The sequence below is a fragment of the Trachemys scripta genome, chromosome 1 (assembly GCF_013100865.1).
Source record: "Trachemys scripta elegans isolate TJP31775 chromosome 1, CAS_Tse_1.0, whole genome shotgun sequence".
Taxonomy (NCBI): Eukaryota; Metazoa; Chordata; order Testudines; family Emydidae; genus Trachemys; species Trachemys scripta.
In genome coordinates this window covers 120,915,478-120,937,118 of record NC_048298.1, presented here as the reverse complement: position 1 = coordinate 120,937,118, position 21,641 = coordinate 120,915,478, and the positions used below count along the sequence as shown (strand labels likewise).

The 21,641-nt window shown below is 44.5% G+C and overlaps 1 protein-coding gene across 5 annotated transcripts in view; it reads right to left on the bottom strand.

The window, feature by feature from the left end:
* The window catches only part of PARVB (parvin beta), a 106,630-nt gene that overhangs the window by 35,957 nt on the left and 49,032 nt on the right, over nucleotides 1-21,641 (bottom strand). For all 5 annotated transcript variants that reach the window (XM_034783637.1, XM_034783646.1, XM_034783656.1 and 2 more), the window contains 3 exons: nucleotides 10,286-10,388; nucleotides 4,512-4,652; nucleotides 2,840-2,955 (listed from right to left, as the gene is read on the bottom strand). In XM_034783637.1, the coding sequence (XP_034639528.1) occupies nucleotides 2,840-2,955; nucleotides 4,512-4,652; nucleotides 10,286-10,388 (360 nt within the window). The remainder of the gene's footprint in view (nucleotides 1-2,839; nucleotides 2,956-4,511; nucleotides 4,653-10,285; nucleotides 10,389-21,641) is intronic.

The window sequence follows — 21,641 nt, the reverse complement described above, 5'->3', positions numbered from 1 at the left end:
TCCCCAAAGGACATTAGCGATGTTGACAGAAGCCCTCTTCTGTCAGCATAGCTGTGTCTACATCGGGGGTTGTGCCAGCATAGCCATGTTGGCTAGGAGGTGTGTTTTTTTCACACCTCTGACCAATATTGCTATTCTGACAAAAAAATCTGTCAAGGAGACCTGGCCTAAATCAATTTAAAGCTGATTTAGTTAACCCATGCAAAATTCCAAAGTGGACATACTTCGGCCAGGTTTAAACTACAAAGTTCTGTGAGCACACCTAGTTGGTTGGGGTGTGAAAAAAAAATCCTCTAGCCACTTATATCTATGCCAGCTAATCCCCCAGTGTAGATGCAGCTATATCAACAAAAGAGGGCTTCTGTTGACATAGCTAATATGGTTTGGGGAGGTGGTGTTACTATGCCAACAGAAAAATTCCTTTGACGTGTCTACACTAGGGGGCTCTGCTGGTACCGCTATACCGGCAAATCATTTGTAATGTAGAAAAGGCCTCAAACAAATAAGGCTTATGTTGGTAAATTACCAAACTAAGCTAAGCCAATTTTAAGCAAGGGTTAAACCAGTTTAACTGAGTTTACATTAGGAGTTTGCACAAGCTGAACTAAATCAAGGTAAGACTTTTCTAAGGGGTAAAAATGTCAAAAGTGCCTAAGTGATTTAGGAGTCTAAGTCCCACTGACTGTCACTTCTCACATCTTTTCTTAAATGAGGGCCAAATTCTGCAGATGCTTACATACGCCAATCACTTTCCATGATGTTGAGTGATCCCCTTGAATGCACATAAAAGTGTTTGTAGGATCAGGGGCGAGGCCATCTATTATCCTATCTCTACAGCATTTTATCTAATGGGGCCCTGATCGTGACTGGAGCCTCTAGGCAATACAATGCTAACCATACATTATTATTAATAATATGTATTATTTAAAATGTTACCAATGCTGATACACGCTTTAAAAACCAACATATGTTATTGAACTGGTATATATTTCCTTAAGACTGAATCACGTACAAGTTCAACTACAAATATTTTGCAACTTATTCGAAACTCTTAAAATACAGGATAGTATACTGTATTTTAAAATACTACAGGATAGTAGCATCAGGATAGTAAATGTAAAGAAATTTCTCAGTGATCTGACATACATAGATAGTGCACACATGTACAAACACACATCCTCTTGTCCCTCCAAGGTAGGTCTACACTGTAGCTGGGAGTGTGCAGACACATGCTAGCTCGACTCAAACTAGGATTGTACTCAGGAGACTAGCCTGAGCCACCACCAATGCTGCAATATCCATGCTGCTGAGCAGGGGTGAAAGTGAGCTGGTATGGGCCAGTACTCCGTACTGGTAAGAATCCGCACTGGCCCAGACCCAGCCCACACTGCAGCAGCGCTTTAATGCGGCTGCGCCCCCAGGGCCAGCAATTTAAAAGGGCCTGGGGCTCCGGACACCGCTGCCACTACTGCAGCAGCAGCGTCCGGAGCTCTGGGCCCTTTAAATCAATACAGGAGCCCCGGGCAGTGCCCCTTCCACCCGAGGGCCCTCCCTTGTACTGGTAAGTGTCCTCAGTTACTTTCACCCCTGCTGCTGAGCAGAGCTAGCATGATCTATCTACCTGGGCTGGGAGACATGCTCCCAGCTGCAGTGAAGACATACCTTAAGCATTCCAGCTGGCAGCCTGAAAAACGTCAGTGTTTAAATTAAACCAAACTCTATGTCTTATCTGTCATTGTCTAATTTCATCTTACGAGAATGATCCGTGGTTGCAGAGCAGAGGCCTGGGACTCAGTTCCACTACACCATGTATCATCTCATTCCTGAAATGAATCCCACTACAGCAGGGGTGACCTCACACTGCTACTGCCAAATCTACGGTCAATGCTGGCAGCCGGGCATACATTACGACCGCATGGACCATCACACTGAACATTTAAAGCAGGACATGAGAAAGCAGCCAGCCAGAAGCCTTGGATTGGTCAGACAATAGTTGTTCAGGAAACCTGGTCCCATTTTGAGGCTTTTGCAGCTTCATCGGCCTGAGAGAACCACGTGGCCTGGGAAGAGTGAATGAGTTATGATGTAAATTGAGACAAAAAACAAGAGTGAGAATGCCCTGCAAGTAGCAAAATGCTCTTTGTGGACCAAGAGAAATGGGCAAAAAAGCCAGGACCAGGCAGCAAAGACAGAAAGGATTGTTGCAATGTCTAGAGCAGGAGATTAGAAGTCAGGGTTCCTTCGGTCTAACCCCATCTCCCTAATCGAGCACAGCAAACAGAGGAACAGAGCTGTGAACGACCATGATCAAGGTCAAAATGCAGAACCAAAGGAACCAGAATGTCACAACCGACATGATGAACTGGCTTCCAAAAAAGAGATTCTAAACACAACGGGCTTCCAAAAAAGAGATTCTAAACCTCTCCCCAGATCCTGGTGGTGTTTCTGTTTGAATGGTTCCCTCTTCAATGAGCAGGAGGTAACAATGATTTACCTTTAGTAAAAAGCCAACAAATGGAGCTCTCTGACATGCAAATTCCATTATACACTATTAATTTTTTGTATGACATTAGCAACTGGAGGCCCTGACCATTATTAGGGATATATTGTTCTAGGTACCTTGTGAACACATCATAAAAAATTGTAAGATTCATAGATTCCAAGGCCAGAAGGGAACACTGTGATCATCTACTCCAGCCTCCTGAATACCACAGGGGAGGGATTAGCTAAATAATGAAGACAAAGATGGTGGGGGAGGGGTTGCAGCATATAAGCCGAGTGATCAGGGTGATGGATGGCAGCCATTATGACACAACTATACTTAGGAGTTCATACTTACCCTTACAACTACCACTTGCACAGAAACGTGCTCAGGAAGTCGGATGGGAGCCCGGAAATGCATAGCCAAAGCTACCAGAAGGTGGAGAATGGAAATTAGATTCTTGCCATGGATTGCTGAAATAAAAAACACAAGTCAAAAACAGATTTTAAATAACCAGCCTTTTGAGGGGTGGGAAAAAAGGTTGAAAAACTGTATTGGTTAGCAAGGCAACACTTTAGTCCTGTCACATAATGATCTCAAAACAATTTTACAAACATTAAGAATTCAATTAATCTGTGTCCGCTGGATAAATATTATCCCCACTTTACAGATATGGTAACAGGGGGGAACCGATTGTCTAAAGACACAAAACAAGTCAAAAGTAGAGCCAAGTATTGAAACCAGACCAGTGTCCAGATCATCCCTCTCCTCAAGGAAGAGTAAAGGACCTGAGGGAGCATATTACATGTACTAACCACGTACAGTAGTAGTTCAGGTGTACGCACAGCCTCAGAACTAGAGCTGACTGTATCAACAAAGTAGTGCATATTCATAAAAGTCTCCACAGAAATACAGAATTGCATTGGCTATTAAAGTGAATTAGCACATCTCCTTGAGCAAGTTCAGATATGTTCAACTGTATCAAATCAGACCTATACTTGAAAATGCCCACCCTGAATACATCTGTAGCAAAATTACACAGGCTATGGTGTACCTGCTTATAAGACACATTAAGATGGTTCACTCCCTGGGTGGAAACACATCATAAATTCTTTTGTAGATAAAGCACTTTAAAGGGATGTTCTTTCGCTTACTCCATCAGAAATAGTGTCTCTAAACAGGTTTCAGAGTGGTAGCCGTGTTAGTCTGTATCAGCAAAAACAATGAGGAGTCCTTGTTGCTTTACCAAGTGGGGGGTCCGTGCTAATAAGCCAATTCAATTAAGGTTGAAGTGGGCTAGTCTCAACAGTTGACAAGAAGGGAGGAAAAAACACTTTTGTAGTGTTAATGAGTTCAGTGTAATCAAGGTGGCCCATTTCAAACAGTTGATAAGAAGGTGCGAGTATCAGCAGGGGGGAAATTAGTTTTTGTAGTTTTTGCATCTTTTCATATGCTGTGTATTTATATCTCTCTACTGTATTTTCCATTCCATGCATCTGATAAAGTGGGTTTTAGCCCACGAAAGCTTATGCCCAAATAAATTTGTTAGTCTCACGTGGTGCCACAAGGACTCCTCATTGTTTTTGTCTCTAAACAGGACATCCTAGAATGAATGAATGGGTCCAAGCTCTCAAGTCTCTATCTTGAGAGGCTACCCAGTTTCTCAGATCTATAGAGGTTCAGCAAAACAACGTTTTAATGATAATATATGCTTAAAGAAATGACACACTTCAAGAAGTCCATTTATGACATATCCCTCCTCATCTGAAAGAGTTCGAACCAGAACCATAGAGGTAGGAGGATATATGGTATAACCCCAACCTTTTCATGCTATGTATACGGCCTACACACATACATTACTATTAATAGTCTGTAAAAACATTGCATCACAAAATATGTGATCAAGTTATTGGTTACAAGGATGGATGCTGCATTTCTGAAATGGGCAGCACAAAATAAATTTCCTCTGCATCCATGAACATGACACAGTCTCACTTCAAAACAGACTTTTTTTGCACATGGCACTTACAGTCAACATTCCACTTGATTGTCCACCCATGGGGTCGGAGTAAATCATGGACAGCTTCCAGAACTGTCTGCAGCTTTTGCTTCTGACCAATTTCAGACTGTGTCACTTCTGCCACATTCAGTTTACGGTCAGCCAGCTTTTCTGCATACAAACAAACAAGCAAAGGAGAACTTGTTAGACAAGCATAGGGAAGAGCACAGGACTCCTAGGTTCTAATCCCTAGATCTGTCAGCTTGGACAAGTAACCCACCTGTGAAATGGGAATATTTACCTTCCAAACTTCACAGTGATGTTTTCCAGTAACTTCAGTGTTTGGTAAGACACAGAGATCCTTGGTTGGTAGTATTTTTGAAGTGTTACATAATTTTCACAAGGGTAGAACAAAAATTTAGCCATTGTACCTTCCTTTTTCCTCCCCTATAGTTAAATGAGTTCAACACAATAAGGCCTTGTCTGCACAAGAAAGTTGCACCACTTTGACTAAAGGTCTGATTTTTTTAAACTGGTGCAAACGCCGTGTGGACACTCTTATTTTGGTTGAAACCCGAGTTATTTCAGTTTAGCTGAAGTCAATTTAGGCTAGGTCTACACTACCTGAATCGGCGGGTAGAAATCGACCTCTCGGGGATCAATTTATCGCGTCCCGTCGGGACATGACAATCGATCCCCGAATCGACGCTCTTACTCCACCAGCAGAGGTGGGAGTAAGCGCCGTCGACGGGAAGCCGCAGAGGTCGATTTTGCCGCCGTCCCTACAGCGAGGTAAGTCGGCTGCGATACGTCGAATCTGAATTTGTGTATCTTAAATCGACCCCCCCTGTAGTGAAGACCTGCCCTAAGAGTCGGTTTAAGCTAAATCTAAGGCTATGGCTACACTCAAGAGCTTACAGCAGTTCAGCTGTACTGATGCAGCTGCACCATTGTGAGTTCTCTAGTGTAGCTGCACTAAGCCAATGGGAGAGAGCTCTCCATTGACTTAATTAATCCACTTGCAACAAGCAGCAGTAGCTATGTCAATGGGAGAAGCTCCGCCGACATAGCACTGTCCTCACCGGCGCTTAGGTCGATGTAACTTGTGTCGCTTGGGGGGGGGTGGCTTATTCTCACCCCTGAGTGACATAAGTTATACCAACATAATTGATAGTGTAGACATAACCTAAGTAGGCCAATTCTTAAACCAAAGTAAGCATTTACACAGGCTGGGTCTACACTACCCGCCTGAATCGGCGGTAGAAATCAACCTCTCTGGGATCGATTTATCGCGTCCCATGCGACAATCGATCCCCGAATCGACGCTCTTACTCCACCAGCGGAGGTGGGAGTAAGCGCCGTCGACGGGAAGCTGCAGAGGTCGATTTTGCCGCCGGCCCTACAGCGGGGTAAGTCGGCTGCGATACGTTGAATTCAGCTACGCTATTCGCGTAGCTGAATTTGTGTATCTTAAATCGACCCCCCTCCCCCGTAGTGTAGATGTAGCCACAGTGGTTTATACTGGTTTAACTAAGTTGGTTTAAAAATAGACTTATATTAAACTGATATAACTTTCTCATATAGACAAGGCCTAACTTGGTTGGTTGGTTGGTTGGTTGTTTTTTTGGGGGAGGGGGGTTATTAACTTTATTTTATTTATTTATTTATTTTACAGTGGACAAGGCACAGCAAGTTTTGGTAAAAATCACAGATATTCCTAAAATTTGGGATTCCTCAATAGTTCATCTGAACTAGTCCCCCAGAACCACACACTAGTGTTTCTCCTTTCCCCTAAACCCTCTCCCCATCAAGCCAATGAACTTGGAGTTGAGCTGCCTCTATCTACTCTTCCTCAAACTGGTGGGGGCGAGGCAAAGAGACCAAGTTGTCCTCCAATAAGCTGTACAGCAAAAGGTACCTCCTCTTCTCTTCCTCAGGCCCGGGGAAGAATGGCCAGCTCACCACGCTCCTGGGGGTCGAAGCCCAGAGCCTTTACTTCACTTGATACCCAGCTAGAACATGTTTTTAGGGGGCAGGAAGCCTTACATCCAATAGAAGTGCATTTTTTGTCATACACCTCATTGTTATTGATCACCTTTTAGTGCACAAGTTAGGGATTGGGTGTATTGACAGCCCAGCAAATAGGGATTTTGCTAATCTTTCATGCTGACACTATGTATATCATGGCATCCCAGTGGCACTACTTATCATCTTGATCAAATTCTGCAAAGAAGGCACAGCCTCTAAATAAGTCTGTCACCCATTGGCTAATCTGCCACTCTGGGTGGCTTCAGAATTCTCCAGATGACAAGTTCCTGATTTTCACCAGTCATACGTCCTCTAAGGAATCTGAATTCCGTTATTAAATCTCAGAGCAGCTTTCACATGAATGGAACAGTAACAATCAAGCAGTGCACGGGGGTGAAGGAACCTACTTTATGAGCCTCTTGTGCATGCAAAAGGGTGAAATGAAGGGTCAACTTTGCTCACATATTGTGAGATCCCAAGCAAAAGAAGCCCTTCCAGCACCACATACTTCATTGCCTCTTGCTGCGTCACTAGTACAAGAAGACATTTAGCCTCAACAATGCAATGGCTATGGCCAAAGCAGTCAAGAAGCCTTGACTAGAGCACGAGATGGAGCCCAGTTGTGATGACCGTGGTTCTCCTGTGAAGAAGAGGCAGGCCTGCATGGCAGAAGATGGGGGGAAAGGCAACCCGGCAAGGATCCTGCAAACTCGTACATGCATAATTTTACTCACAAGACTTCCCACTGAGTTCAACAAAGCTATGTACATGCCTAAAGTTAAGCACATGTCTAAGGGCTTGTCTACACGTACAGTGCTGCAGCAGTGCGGCCACGTTGCTGTCACACTTCAGTGAAGAGCTTCTCCCATCGGCATAGTTAATCCACCTCTGAGAGAGGCGGTAGCGTCTCCCATCGACATAGCGCTGTCTACGCCGGGGATTAGGTCGGTATCACTACATCGCCCGAAAGTGTGGATTTTTCACGCCCCTGAGCGACAGTTATACCGATGTAAGTTCATAATGTAGACCTGGCCTAAGTGTCTGCAGAGTTGTGCCACTGTGCCCTCAATAGAAGGTCACTGATTTGTATAAACTCTCCCTATGATGAACACCCACGTCAGATTATTTAGTACACCGCCACTTGCTGAAGCCACAACATGTGTAAGGGAAAGCAGAGACCATATTTCTGCCCTTTTATTATCCCTTGCAGCTAGTTGGGAGCCACACACCAGGAATTCCCATAAGCAGAGAATTCCCAGTTTCTCACCATTGACCGGCACCAGCTCCCCAGCATGCTGAAACTGACTCCTAGAGAATGGGCAGCACACCTCAATTATTCTGAAGTGCTGCCCAAGCAGCACACTTTGTAGGAAGGAGCACCTCAATTAAAAATGGCTGGCTGGGGCACCCAACATGGAGGGAGCCCTGCCAAAACTTTTGATTTATACTGACATGTCTGAATACTTGTTATTCTAAATTGCTGTGGCTGAGGGCCATTGGCTAGGAAGGAATTCTATAGAAACAATATAGTCTATTGAATGCAACCACCAATCCCTAGCCATTCACGTTTGTGCCAACACTTTCAGCTAAGGGATATCCCCACCTTCAGTCATAGCCTCACCAGCCAGTGTTTAAAGCTCCTCCATTTTAAGTCAGGCATTCTGCTTCTTGGTGCTCTAATAAAGTTGATTACAGAAAGCTATCTTTAATAGAAGCAATGGAGTCTGGTCAATTAGGAAACAAAAAAAATTATAACTATTTTATATTAATCTTTGCAGACAATGTTCCTCACCAAAAAAAAAAAAAAAGTGTCCATATATGACACGCTGGGAAAAGGATGTGGATAGACAAATTACTCCAGAGGAATAGGGTTTGATGTGGAAAAGAGAACCAGCAACCTCAGTCTACAGCACTAAAAAAAGAAAAATTCTTTAAAATACTGTTTCAATGGCCTCAACCATACACACACTTAGGCCAAGTCAAAAAATAGAGAGAGATTGAATCGGGGGAAATGTTGGAGAAACTGTGGCGAAAAAGGAGATTTCATGCATATATGGTGGACATGTCCAGTCATTAGAGAATATTGGGATGCAATTTGTAACCAAATATCACAAATGGTTGGATATTTATTTCCAAATGGATCCTTTGGTAATCCTCCTAGGGCTTCTTAGGGGAAATGGTCACACAAACATTGGTGCTGGAATTAGGGGTGCTGGGGTGCTGCCACACCCCCTGGCTTGAAGTGGTTTCCATCATGTAGAGGGTTTACAGTTTGGTACTATGGCTCTCAACACCCCTGAAAGGAAATGAAGAATTAATCTCTCATCTGCTAGTAGCTGCTTGGCTATGGTAGCCTCTCACTGGAAAAAGAAAAAATAGACCAACCATTGAGGAATGGTTCAAAAAAAAAAAAAATTGTATATGTGGTTGTGGTTATGGAAAAACTGACACACTGATTACATACCCAGCAAAATAGACAGAGGACAGATAGATATTGGGTTACTTTTTATTTAGTACTCAAAGTTCACCTACAAAAAGAAAAAAAGCCCCTAGCACAACTATCCAATTTTTTTTTTTTTAAATATTAACATTTGAGAGAGATACCTGGTCTGTTAACTACATGTGTATAGAGATTTCACTCCATTTCATAAAGTCACTAGAAACACAGGTATTGTAATGATGGTCACTCTGTAATATGGTAACGCCCTGTTAGATAGAAAGAGCTGGTGACTATATTCCTGGATAATATCTCTTTACACAAAAGCTAATTGTTGTAAATGTCAGAAACGAAACAAACATTACAAGGCAAGGATCTGTAAATTTGTTAAAATTTCCAAAATAAATAGTTTAAAATTTATTTTAAAAGCTCTCCTCCCATTTTATTGAGCTCCTTCAAGCTGTGTTTTGAGGAGTTTTCATTGCACAATAAAACCATTATTGTTAATCAATGTTTAAAAGATTTTGTGACCATTTACCGGAACACAGTGGGGCTCTTTCTAAGTGGCACATGGGGGAAATTCAGCAAGCAGCATCCATAAAGGTTAATTAAATTAGCATAATTGAAACCCCCTCACTCCAGCCCCTCCAGATCACTGACAATGGTCCATGGGTAGTCGCTCTCAATCTGCGGGTCACGAGAATTAAGGAAACTATGAGCCTGTTTCTCTAGCATGTCTCCGATCTTCTACTACTTGAAGCTCTAAGGCTTTGTCTACACTATCACTTAATCCACTGATTGACTGAAGATCCTCTCTCCCCCAAACCCAAGACGCGTGTAAGGGCCCAGAGTGTGTACCCCAGTCATGCCACATTGTACAAAGTTAATTTTTGAAAAAGCATCCACTCTGACCTGAAAGATGAACCATTATAATTTATTAAATGGATTGCTCTCAGCCCAAAGACTTTCAAAAGTGGACACACTAGATCTAACATTAGGCCAGTTTCACTTTGACTGACCAAGATTAGCACGTCTCCTTACCCACCATTTCATCTATCTGGGATGTTCTCCTGGGTGAGCGGAGTTTAGACATCAGCATGAATCACCCATTCCGGGGAGCAGGATTCTCGTTTATTCCAATCCCTTACCTGGTCACATGAACAGAACAGATGGGCAGAAAGATAGGACAGGCGGATGCTGTGCCTGATGGCTAAAGTGGATGGGCTGAATAGTTAACTTTTCCAAAGCTGCAGATAGCTAGCCTGTGGGGGGGCAACTAGCCATCAAACCAGAGGGGCTGACTTCTTTGCAAAGCCCCCCTTCTGTAGCTTCAACTCACCCAAAAGCTTCTGCAGCACTTGCCCATCATAAAGGTCCTCTTCAAGTTGCTTAACGATGATTCTCTCTTCCACCAGGACATCGTTAATCCAGTCAATTAGAACCTGGGAGAATGGAGATGGGAGGCAAGTGTCTAATCACTGAAGTGTGTTACTTGTATCACAAGCAGCAATCAAAGTAAAGACCAGAAACAGGTAACCCTGCATGAATAATCATCTTGTATATTTACTTCCAAACAATAGAGAGATCAGGTGGCGAAGAGACGCTTCAACTTTTTTGGAGCCCAGATTTTGCAAGAGTTCTCTCCCTCTCTAGAGCCAGTCAGTAATAGGTGATGAAAATATACAGCTCACTGACATCTATTATTCCATTCAGGTCCTTTTGCTCCCAAAACACAGGCTTTTACCACTTGAGCTAATTCTCTGTTATAGGCAATTAATACAATATTGGGCTTTAAAAAGATCTCTAAGCCAGTCACTAGAGGGCAACAGTCACAAAGACCTGAGCACAGCAGAGCAGCGGTATATATGCACACTAAACAGTATTTCACAGCTGTTAGGTCATTGGCCAGAAAGGGACGGGTGTTTTACAAAGACAATATGTTCTAGCTCCTACTATGGGCTAAATAGACTCCCTGAAGAATAATCCCAGACCTTTATCAACCCAAGCAATAAATGGATGAGAAGTTGGGTGACCAGATATCAAGTGTGAGAAATCAGGACACTTTTGGGGGAGAGGGCGGGGTGCAATAGTTGCATATATAAGACAGAGCCCCTAATAATGGGACGTCTGGTGACCTGAATGAGACTTTACATAGTGCACCCGCAGCACAATACAGACAGAGGGAGTCGTGTGGAACCAAAATTCTAGCCCGCTGAGCCAGTCCGACAGTCACTCTATACTGTGCATGACAGGTCCCATATCCTAAATTAGCTTAACTATAAAATCTTGCATGTGCTAGCTGAAGCAGGAAGGAACATAAAGAATCTTTTAAAAAGGGAATAGTATTAAATTTGTCAGGCCTCAGACATAATCCCCTTAAAAGTAACAGGCAAAACAGTGTCATGCCTTTGTTTAGTTGGCACTAGCACGGGGAAAATGTAGTTCATCACTTGTTTTACTCCAGTTTACTGTGTTAAGCTCTATATATAAAAGTACATTTTGCTGAAGTAATGTAATTTTTGTAATAAGAGACCTTGCTTTCTGCTATTAAATTTTTGCTTATAAGTGGAGAGGCAGTATTGCCAACCTCAAGTCTTCAAAAACCATGAGGCAGGGCCCCCAAAAATCATGAGAATGGCTTAAAAATCATAAGGTTTTAAATGTTATATATATGAAATTGTGGATTCCATTGATTTGCTTTCTGATTAGAATCCCCATTTCCACCTTTTCTCCTCAGCCATGAGCATTTGGATCTTACTTTGTTTTTCTATATGAAAGCGGAGATTTTTCTATAATCCTGTGATGACAGGAGCTGGGACTTAAAAAAACAAATATTGCGAGATGTGTGACAAAAATCACAAGAGTCAGCAACACTGGGAGAAACAGGCATGTGGGGTGTGCTGATTACAAGGTGTATTTGGCTAATTTATACAAGTTAGTGAGATTCAGCTGTATTAAGCTACCTCACAGCAGCAGAGAGAGACACTTAGGACTTGTCTACATGGGGCCAGCAAAGGGCGCCAGAGGGATGTAATTGGTAAAGCACACTAATGTGCTGCACTCTAATTGCCCCATGTAGACACTGCTGGCATGCTCTAAAAACAGCGGTGGGCAAACTTTTTGGCCCGAGGGCCACATCAGGGAATAGAAAGTATATGGCAGGCCATGAATGCTCACAAAATTGGGGTTGGGGTGTTGGAGGGGGTGTGGGCTCTGGGGTGGGGCTGGAGATGAGGACTTTGGGGTATAGGCAGGTGCTCTGGCCTGGGACCGAGGGGTTCCGACGGCAGGTGGGGGATCAGGGCTGGGGCAGGGATGCGGGAAGGGGTACAGGTTCTGGCTGGGGTTGCGGGCTCTGGGGTGGGGCTGGGGATGAGAGGTTTGGGGTGTAGGAGGGTGGTCCGGTCTGGGATTAAAGGGTTTGGAGAGCAGGAGGGGGATCAGGGGGTGCAGGCTCCGAGTGGCGCTTACTTCAAGTGGCTCACGGAAGCAGCGGCATGTCCCTTCTCCAGCTCCTACGTGGAGGTACGGCCAGGCGGCTCTGCACGCTGCCCCGTCCGCAAGCACTGCCCCTGCAGCTCCCATTGGAGCGCGTAGGAGCTGGAGGGGAGCCATGCTGCAGCTTTCGGAAGCTGCTGGTGTGGCCCTAACCCTGCGCCCTGGCTGGAGCAGAGCCGAACCGCTTGGTGCAGCTCGTGGGCCTGTTTAAAACGGTCCACGGGCTGTAGTTTGCCTACCCCTGCTCTAAAAGGTACCTAGCTCGTATTAACACAAAATAGGTACCTTTTAGCAGGACCTACATGGGTCTGTTAAAGTGCAGCACATTAGAAAGCTTAAAAAAAAAATCACACCCTTCTAGGGCACTTTGCCAGTGCCATGTAGACAAGCTCTTAATATTCATAAATCGCTTTGAGATCCTTATACACGTGCACCTCTAACATGATTCTTAAATGTCTCCATGATACTGTAGAAATGAAGAAGAGCTACTAAAATCGGGGCTAAAAAGAAAAAGCACAATTTTTCACAAGTTTCAGCTGGACAACATAGCAAGCCCTTGACTCAGGGTGAACTGGGATAGGTTTGTGGGTATGAACACCACATCTGCCCTTTGCGTTAAGCTGCCTCGAAGGAAAAGAAACTTGGTAATAAAAAGAATGCTCTACAAGTCTTTTTTTTTTTTTAATTAAAAATGTTTTGAACAGATTTCCATGAGGCAATAGCAGCAGCTCTTCAATGCTGTGCAGGATATAAGCACACAACTAAAGAGACTCATGTGTAATGTATTTTTCAATGCGGGGGGGGGAGGGGAGGGGAGGGCAAGAGGGTGATAGAGTTTAAAGGCATCTGATGACTAAATGCTCTGCAATAGTTTAGACATTGCTCCTCCGTGAGTTCATAAAGAAGCTACATGTATCTGCTTCGTCATTCACTCCAGCCAAGTCAACATCACTTCCTCAATGTATACAATAAAGTACCCATCCTCTCCTTCTTTGGGCACCGCATGTTGTAGCCCTTCAGTGATCTCTTCTCAGCCGTGTCTTGATAGGGGCACCAACCCCTCTGTTCTTCTCCTCGACATTTAGACTGAGATTTTCGAAAGAGCCTAAAGGAGTTAGGCACTCACATCCTCTCAGATTTCAATGCAAACGAGGTGCCCTACTCCCTTACACTCCTATGACAATCCCAGACATTGTCAGCTGGCCAAAGATTACACCCAGCCAGGGCAGAGTAAGTGGGGATGCAACCTGCGTAGAACAGTTTGGAAGACATTACTCAATAGGGCAGAGCACATGACCAGAGCAGCCCTTGCAGACTAGGTCAGGGAACTCCAGCCTACTAACTTATAGCCCCCTTCTGGGGGCAGCATGGCAGTACAGACTCGTTGGTAAGGGGGAGAATGAGGTTACAGTATTTTTTTAGGGTGGGAAGGGACCATTACAGTGAAAGGAAGAGAAGGAGGAAATGGGGGTTGGGGTGGGAGAGAAAGACAGGCCTCTTTTAACACTACAGACTGTTCACTAACTCCAGTAAAAAGCAACTCCCAATTAAGTAGACACATTCTTGTCTCAGATGGTAAAATAGAGATATTACAGACTCTTCCTGAACTACACCACCTCGATAACTGTTGGACAGCAATAGAAAATGTTTAGCAAGAAAGAAGCTATAGAGAAATACACGATTAGAATCATTCCTTAAAAGAAGAGAGCCAGATTTTTTTTTTAAAGCGCATTGAAATGGTTAGAGTTTCAAACGTTCAAAAGTTCTCAGCCCGCAGCAGCTTCCATTGAGAACAATGGCAGTTTTTGGGTGTTAAGCTCTCGAAAATCTGGCACAAAAGATTGTGACTGAAATTACTTCATCACCTTTCTAGTCTCTCTCAATCTCTTCTCTGTCACTATTGTGAGAGAGAGAGAGACCATGGGTAAACAGATTTGAAAAGGATCCATGTGAATTAGGAGCCTCAAGCACCATTTTCAAAATAGGAACCTAAATCCCATTGACTTTCCAAGTCACTTAAGTACTTTGGAAAATGTTACCCTATGTAAGGAGTTAAAGTTACAGCACTCACAGTTTAAATTTAGAATAAAAAAAGACCTCTTGGCAAAAGCACATAAAGGAGAGAGAAATAAAACAAGGACTAGTTGTCAGGTTTCTAAAAAAATTAATACAATGGCTACATTTGAAAAGGGGGGGGGGGGGAAATGTTAAAAACTCATTTAATATGCAGCCCACAGTACCAGCCCTCCTAGAGAAAATGAATTTGTAATTAAAAAGTAATCCATCCAAACCTTTTTGAAAAAGCCCTCAGAGACTGACAAGAGCTGCAGTTTTCAAAAACCAAAGTTAGCCAGACCGCCTCTTGATTTCCTGATTGCAAAAGCTTGTGTCTTGCTGAGGAAACCTGAAAAAATGCTCTCTGCATTGGATCTTTTTAACTCTTTCAAGGGGAGAAATAGAGTCATTTGGTTTTATTTAAAATGTACAACAGAAAGATTTTTTTCCCACAGAGGCTTAACTCTTCATGTCTTCCAAGTCTCCCATTTACACAAAGACAGAGGCACAATCTAGCCAATTATCTGCAATAACTGACTGTTTAAGCCGCTCAATATAGGTTCAGACACAGCAAAGCACTTAAGCATGTACTTAACTGAGCATGTGATTAGTCCCACTGGAATCAGTGGGAGTATTTGTGTGCTCAAAGTTATGTGCATGCTTAAGTGTTTTGCTGGATCAGGGTCTTAAATTCCTAAAAGTGGAATTTCTCTTAGTGGTTCTATAGTATTTGGCTAGTGGCAGTTCTAAAACTGCAGTAAAATCAACTCCTCTCCCCACCATCACCTCACCTGCTGTCTCATACAGACGTTGACATATAAAAACAATCCCCAACTGTATCAGATCCCCAGGCACATATATGCATAATAAATTGCATAAACATGCCAGTGGTGCTTTAAATTTTGACACACATATTTATTAAACCACTTTTAGGACAAACTCTTATGTCAGATTTAATGAGCCATGTTTTATTATCAAGTGCTGGGCTGAAAATTAAAATTGCCACCAGGCAGAACCCAGAAATAAAATGGTGTGAATATCCTACAAGGAAAAAAAAAACTGTCCTGTCTGGCTGACTCATATTATACACAGGTAAGCTCATTTTTTGCATCAAACTTCACCAGTCCCATAAAGTGCTTTATTAGAAAGGCTGCCTGCCCCAGAACACATTGAAACTTGTTCAGAGCAAACTTGCAGAGATCAAGGACAAAGAGCCCGAGGTCACCGCCGTTGCAAATAAAGAACACAAAATAAAAACAAAACGAGTACATAAGAGCATCTGGCACAATGGGAAAGCAGAAGCCGAGTAACCAAACAGAGCAAAGAAAGACAACTCCAAGCAAAAGGTCATTAAAACAAGAGTTGGAAGATCCTTCTCCAAGAGAATGTGAAAGCATGCAAAAAACAAGATAGCTTAGCTCACTTTGTGGTTGAGTGTGGAAACTGCTGGTGTAAGTCATTCAGGTCTACAAGCCTTTTGGCAAACCTTCAGTGCGGGCTGTTTCTGGACAAACAGATTTTTTTATTTTTAAGACTGAACATCTAGCTTTTTTTTTTTTTTTTTTAAACAAAACTTGTCCCGGTTAGTCACATGGTAGGCCTTTGTAAAAACTCGCAAACCCATGCTCAAAGCTCACAGCTCAATGGTTTCATTTTAACTTTTGTCTTCATCATATCTGATTGACACAAACTATGCATTTAATCTTGAAGGAGTGAAAACTAACTGAAAATGTTTGTTGAGCTCAGGGATTGACCAAGTAGCATTGCTTGGAGCACGATTCGGTTTAGAAGACTGTTCAAGGGCCAAAACATCAATTGATTTTACAAGGTTTCTGTCCAGGGGTGAAAGTAAAGTAAAGGACTTACCGGTACGCCGGAGTCCTGAGCGGGGGCATGGCCTCAACCGGAAGAGGCGGGGCCATTCAAGATTTAAAGGCCCTGGGGCGCCGGCTGTGGCTGGGAGCCCCAAGACCTTTAAATCACCCCGGAGCTACCAGCTACAGAGAGACGGCTGGGAGCCCCGGGACGAATTAAAGGAGCAGAGCTCCTTTAAAGGGCCCAGGGCTCCAGTCGCTGCGGGCCCTTTAAATCTCCACGGAGCTCCGGACCCTTTAAATCCCTACCCAAGCCCGGCTGCCAGAGCTCCGGCGGAGATTTAAAGGGCCCGGGGCTCCCCACAGCGACTGGAGCCCTGGGCCCTTTAAATCACCGCCGCGGAAGCCGGTCCAGTCCGGCACGGCTTATTGGCTCTTGTCGGTACACCGGACCGGACTGGCTTACTTTCACCTCTGTTTCTGTCAAAAATAGCTTGCAAGATTTGGCTGTCGAATCTGAACTTGAAAGGGATAGGTTTCAGGTTTAAATTTGACAACAACAAAATACTGCAAGCTCTCTTTGCAAGATTTTGATCCTAAATGGCAGAAACCTTGTAAGATCAGCTGATGGTAACTAGGGTGACCGGATGTCCAGATTTTATAGGGACAGTCCTGATATTTGGGGCTTTGTCTTATATAGGCACCTATCACCCCCCAATCTTTGTCCTGATTTTTCACACTTGCTATCTGGTCACCCTAATTGTGACAGATGTGAGACCTGGGAAGTGTAAGGAGTTCAAATGCCTTCAAATATGCCAGACAGGCATGGATTTTTGAGACAATAACTGAGGAATCCCCAAGGAGTGATTAATGCAAATTACACAACCCTGGTTGTGCAAAAAACAGCCTTTTGAAGCTACACCCTGAGAGGGCCATTGACTGATTGACCAATGACCTGTTCCTGGAGACTGGAGATCAAAGGCACAAGAGCTGTATAAAGAAACAGCTGAACTGACCAGTAGGTATCAGTCGGTATCTGGTTCCCGATTTAAAAACTGACATGAACTTGGAACCAAGGGGGCAAAGCCAGTTGTGGGGTTTGAAAGACTGACGCCTGCCAGAGCCTTACGTTGGGGTTGGGGGTAACCTCTGGTAAGCATTTAGCATGCATGTAGGTTCTTTTATTGTTTTTATAGATATTCTCTGTAATGCTTTTGCCCTAAGAATAAATGCAGCTTTGTGAAGGCTGGTTGGTAAACCGGTGTACAGTGTTGTAGACTCTGGAGAAAAAGTTAATGACAGGTTCTGTAACCTGCTCAGATCTGTTGGGAAACCCACAGGAAGGTGCAGAGGGACTGCAAGCCTAAACCCCGCTGTCTAAAGGGAGAAAGGCCAGTTCTCCGCCCCAAGAGAGGTGAGTGCTGGGAAGTCTGAACCTTAAGTGGATGCCATCAAGGAGGGAGATCAAAGGTGCAGTTAATCCTGAAACTGTGACATGGATGTTGCAAGATTTCCCTCAGCTAGAATGGGGGAAATCCTAAGTGAATAGGTGTTTACATGAGATTTTGGATAAAGTTTTCAAAAGTGCTAATTGATTTAGGAGCCTAAATCCCATTGACTTTCAATGAGATGTAGGCTTCTAAGTCCATGAAGAATTGTAATACTAAGTAGAGAAATGCCTAAATCCTTTTAAAATCTGGGTCTTAGACACTTTGGGAAATTACACTCTTTGGCTGTATCTGGACCAGAACCAAAAACTAGGCCCCTTCCAGCCTACAACAGAACACAGATATGAGAGTTCAAGGGGATTCAAATCTGCATTACTCTCAAGATCACAATATTTGAAGTTATTCAGTAGAACTGAAATAGCTTACAAATATCCCTGAGTACTCATTAGAATTATTTAAATGGATTGGTTTCAACTACATTCACATCACTTAGGTGTTTACTCTAACAATTTAATGGTAGGAATGTTCACCAAAACAGAGAATCTTAAAGCAATGATTCGGGATATTAACGGGAAACAAATTTTAAATATATAAACAAGAACATTCATACTGGAAACCTGATAATAAAGGCTTGTCTATAAGGGCATAAACTGAAGTGCACACCAAAGTGATGTGTTGTAACTGCCCCGTGTGGACACTTCTGGTGCAAACTAAAAGGTACCTAGTTTGCATTAATTTATCTCCACCTGGGGCATTTACAATGCAGCACTTTGGTGTGTGCTGCAGTTCACATCCTGATAATTCAGACTGCAGGGTCATGTAGACAAGCCCTAAGAATTATGACATGCTTATCTAATCAGAGAAGAGCCACATACCAAGCAACCCAAGTGAACAATCAAAACTAACCACCAAATCTGAATTCCAAATACTCACATAAAATTGTTTGCAAATAAGCCACAGACCAAGAACAAATGAGTTTGAGAAAAGTTTAAGACGCTCACCCACAGCCAGGGCCGGCTCTAGGTTTTTTGCCGTCTCAAGCAAAAAAAAATTTTGGCTACCCCCTACCCCAGACCTGGGCTCTCATCTCCACCCCGCCCCCCGCCCCCACCTCCAATGCCTTCCTCCACCCGCATCCCCTGCCACCCCAGCACCGGACTCTCCACCACACCCCAACCCCATCTACAACGCGCTGCTGCTGCCAGGGCCAGCTCTAAGCTTTTGCCGCTGGAAACAAAAAGGCCGGAATGCTGCCCCTGAAAGTGACCGGCCCTGCCCACAGCAAAAAAGTCCAAAAATTCCTGGATAAGCTATTTACTATGAATTATTGTCTCAGTTCTTATGTTTGATCTGAGCATCCAGCTTTGGGCTATCTAGTAAATTTCATACAACTCTAATCAGAATCTACTGTTCTACCAAAACCAGAACTGTAATTTGCTACACACAGCTGCGAATGAAGTGGAAAACAAGGATTGATGGCCACTGATGGGATTTATTTGATTATCTAGTTGTTCTTTGCAGCTGGACTTCCTACTGACCCATTGTGCCAGACTATTTTTAAAATATATAATTATACTAAACATTACTTTTTTTTCTTTTCTAAGCCCACCTCTAGCTTGTGCTCATTTTCAGTTCTGTAAGAGCATTCAAAGCATCTATTATCATGTCCTCCACACAGCAGCCATTCAGTATAAGAGATTTACTATGCTTGCTGGGATGAAAAGTTATTTTCCCTTTTGTTCTTTCTGCATTACAGTGGGATTCTACAGTCTGTCTCCCCCAGAGCTAGGACAGTTATGTTTTAATCACTTCCAAATGCACACAAAAGCCTGCGGTGCTTAATCCACTACGGATACAACTCTTATTGCAGCAGGGAAGAAGAGATTAAACAATCTTTTTCTGTGGAGCCAAAAGGTATTAAACAATATGTCACCGTTAGATTCCCTGGTTCATTTTCCCAGGGGCTTCCCTGCCCTGACTCTGTTTTTCACAACACTGATTTGTGAGTGTGTATGTGAGTGGAGTGGGAACAATTAAGAAGGGGGATTAAATACTGTAGATGTATCCACTTTTTAGAGAGGGGAAAGAAATCATGAAAAGGTTTAGAATCAAAATTAAAGCTATCAAAGTAACTGTTCAGTTTTCCCCCTCTTTATTTAATGGTGATCTTAGGCCTGGTCCACACTAACCCCCCACTTCGAACTAAGATACCCAACTTCAGCTACGTGAATAACGTAGCTGAAGTCGAAGTACCTTAGTTCGAACTTACCGCAGGTCCAGACGCGGCAGGCAGGCTCCCCCGTCGACTCCGCGTACTCCTCTCGCGGAGCAGGAGTACCTGCGTCGACAACTAGCACTTCCGGGATCGATTTATTGTGTCTAGACAAGACACGATAAATCAAACCCAGAAGATCGATTGCTTACCGCCAGACCCGGAGGTAAGTATAGACGTACCCTTAGACAGTCTGTGCTCCACAGAGCTTACAGTCTTATTCTGGATTTGTACAGCACCTAGCATAGGGTTACCGTTCGTCCGGATTCCCCCGGACATGTCCGGCTTTTAGAGTTAAAAATAGCGTCTGGGGGGGAATTTGTAAGTGTCCGGACCCCCCCGCAGAGCACGCGCTGCTGACAGGGCAGCCGGACGGATGGTGCCACTTACATGGGGCTCCGACAGTCAGAGAGAGTCCCTCCTCCACTTCCCCCTCCTCTCCCCTGCAGCTGAGAGCACTCCCTCCCACCCTGCATTCGCAGATCACCAGCCGGCTGTTCGCACCCACAGTCTGGAGCTCCTCCCCCTGCTCCTCCTCCCCCGCACGCTGGTCTGAGCGGCAGAGTAAGGGGGCCAGGGGGTCGGAGAAGGGGCAGGGAGGTTCTGGAGGGAGCAGTCAAGAGACGGGGGGGCTTTCTGGGGGTGGGGGTGTGGATAAGGTTTTGGGCAGTCAGGGTACAGGTAGGGGGTAGGATCCTGGGGGAGGCAGTTAGGAGCAGGGGTCCCAGGAGGGGTAGTCAGGGGACAAGGAGTGGGGGGGCTGTCAGGTGGCAGGGGTGGGGAGAGGGATCGGAGCAGTCAGGGGACAGGGAGCAGAGGGGTTTAGATGGGTCGGGAGTTCTGGGGGGGGCTGTCAGGGGGTGGGGAGTGGTTGGATGGGGTGTGGGAGTCCCGGGGGTCTGTCTGGGGGTGGGGGTGTGGATAAGGGTTGGGGCAGTCAGGGGGCAGGTAGGGGGTAGGATCCTAGGGGGCCAGTTAGGATGGGGGGAGGGTCTCAGGAGGGGGCAGTCAGGGAACAAGGAGCAGGGAGGCTTAGGTAGGGGGTGGAGTCCTGGGGGGCAGTTAGGGGCAGGAGTCCCAGGAGGGGGCAGTCAGGGGACAAGGAGCAGGGGCAGGGTTGGGGGTCCTGAGGGGGGTGGGAAGTGGGAGGGAGTGGAAGGGGCAGGGGCGGGGCTAGGGCAGGACTGGGGCGGGGCTCCTCCCGTCCTCTTTTTTGCTTGCTGAAATATGGTAACCCTAACCTAGCACAATGGGGTCCTGGTCCCCAGTTAGGGTTCTTCGATGCTACCGCAACTCATATAAACAACAATAGTAATAGACAGCTTAATGACCCATCAAAAGAATACAGAGCAAAGAGAAGATCAACCCTTCACACTTTCACTAAGTCATTCAGGTACAATCACAGCATAATTCAATCCCCTCTCTGCCTCACAGTCTCACACCAAGTTAGTCGTCAAATTCCTTTCCAACTATGCCATTGTACAAACTCCTGCTTTAAATTATGCTTGTGAATGGTTAACAAATATTTACATTTATATATGGCTCTCCTCTCTGGGGTGGCCCCACAAGAAAAAACACAAGGCTCTTTTGGGATGGTCCAGAGGAGAC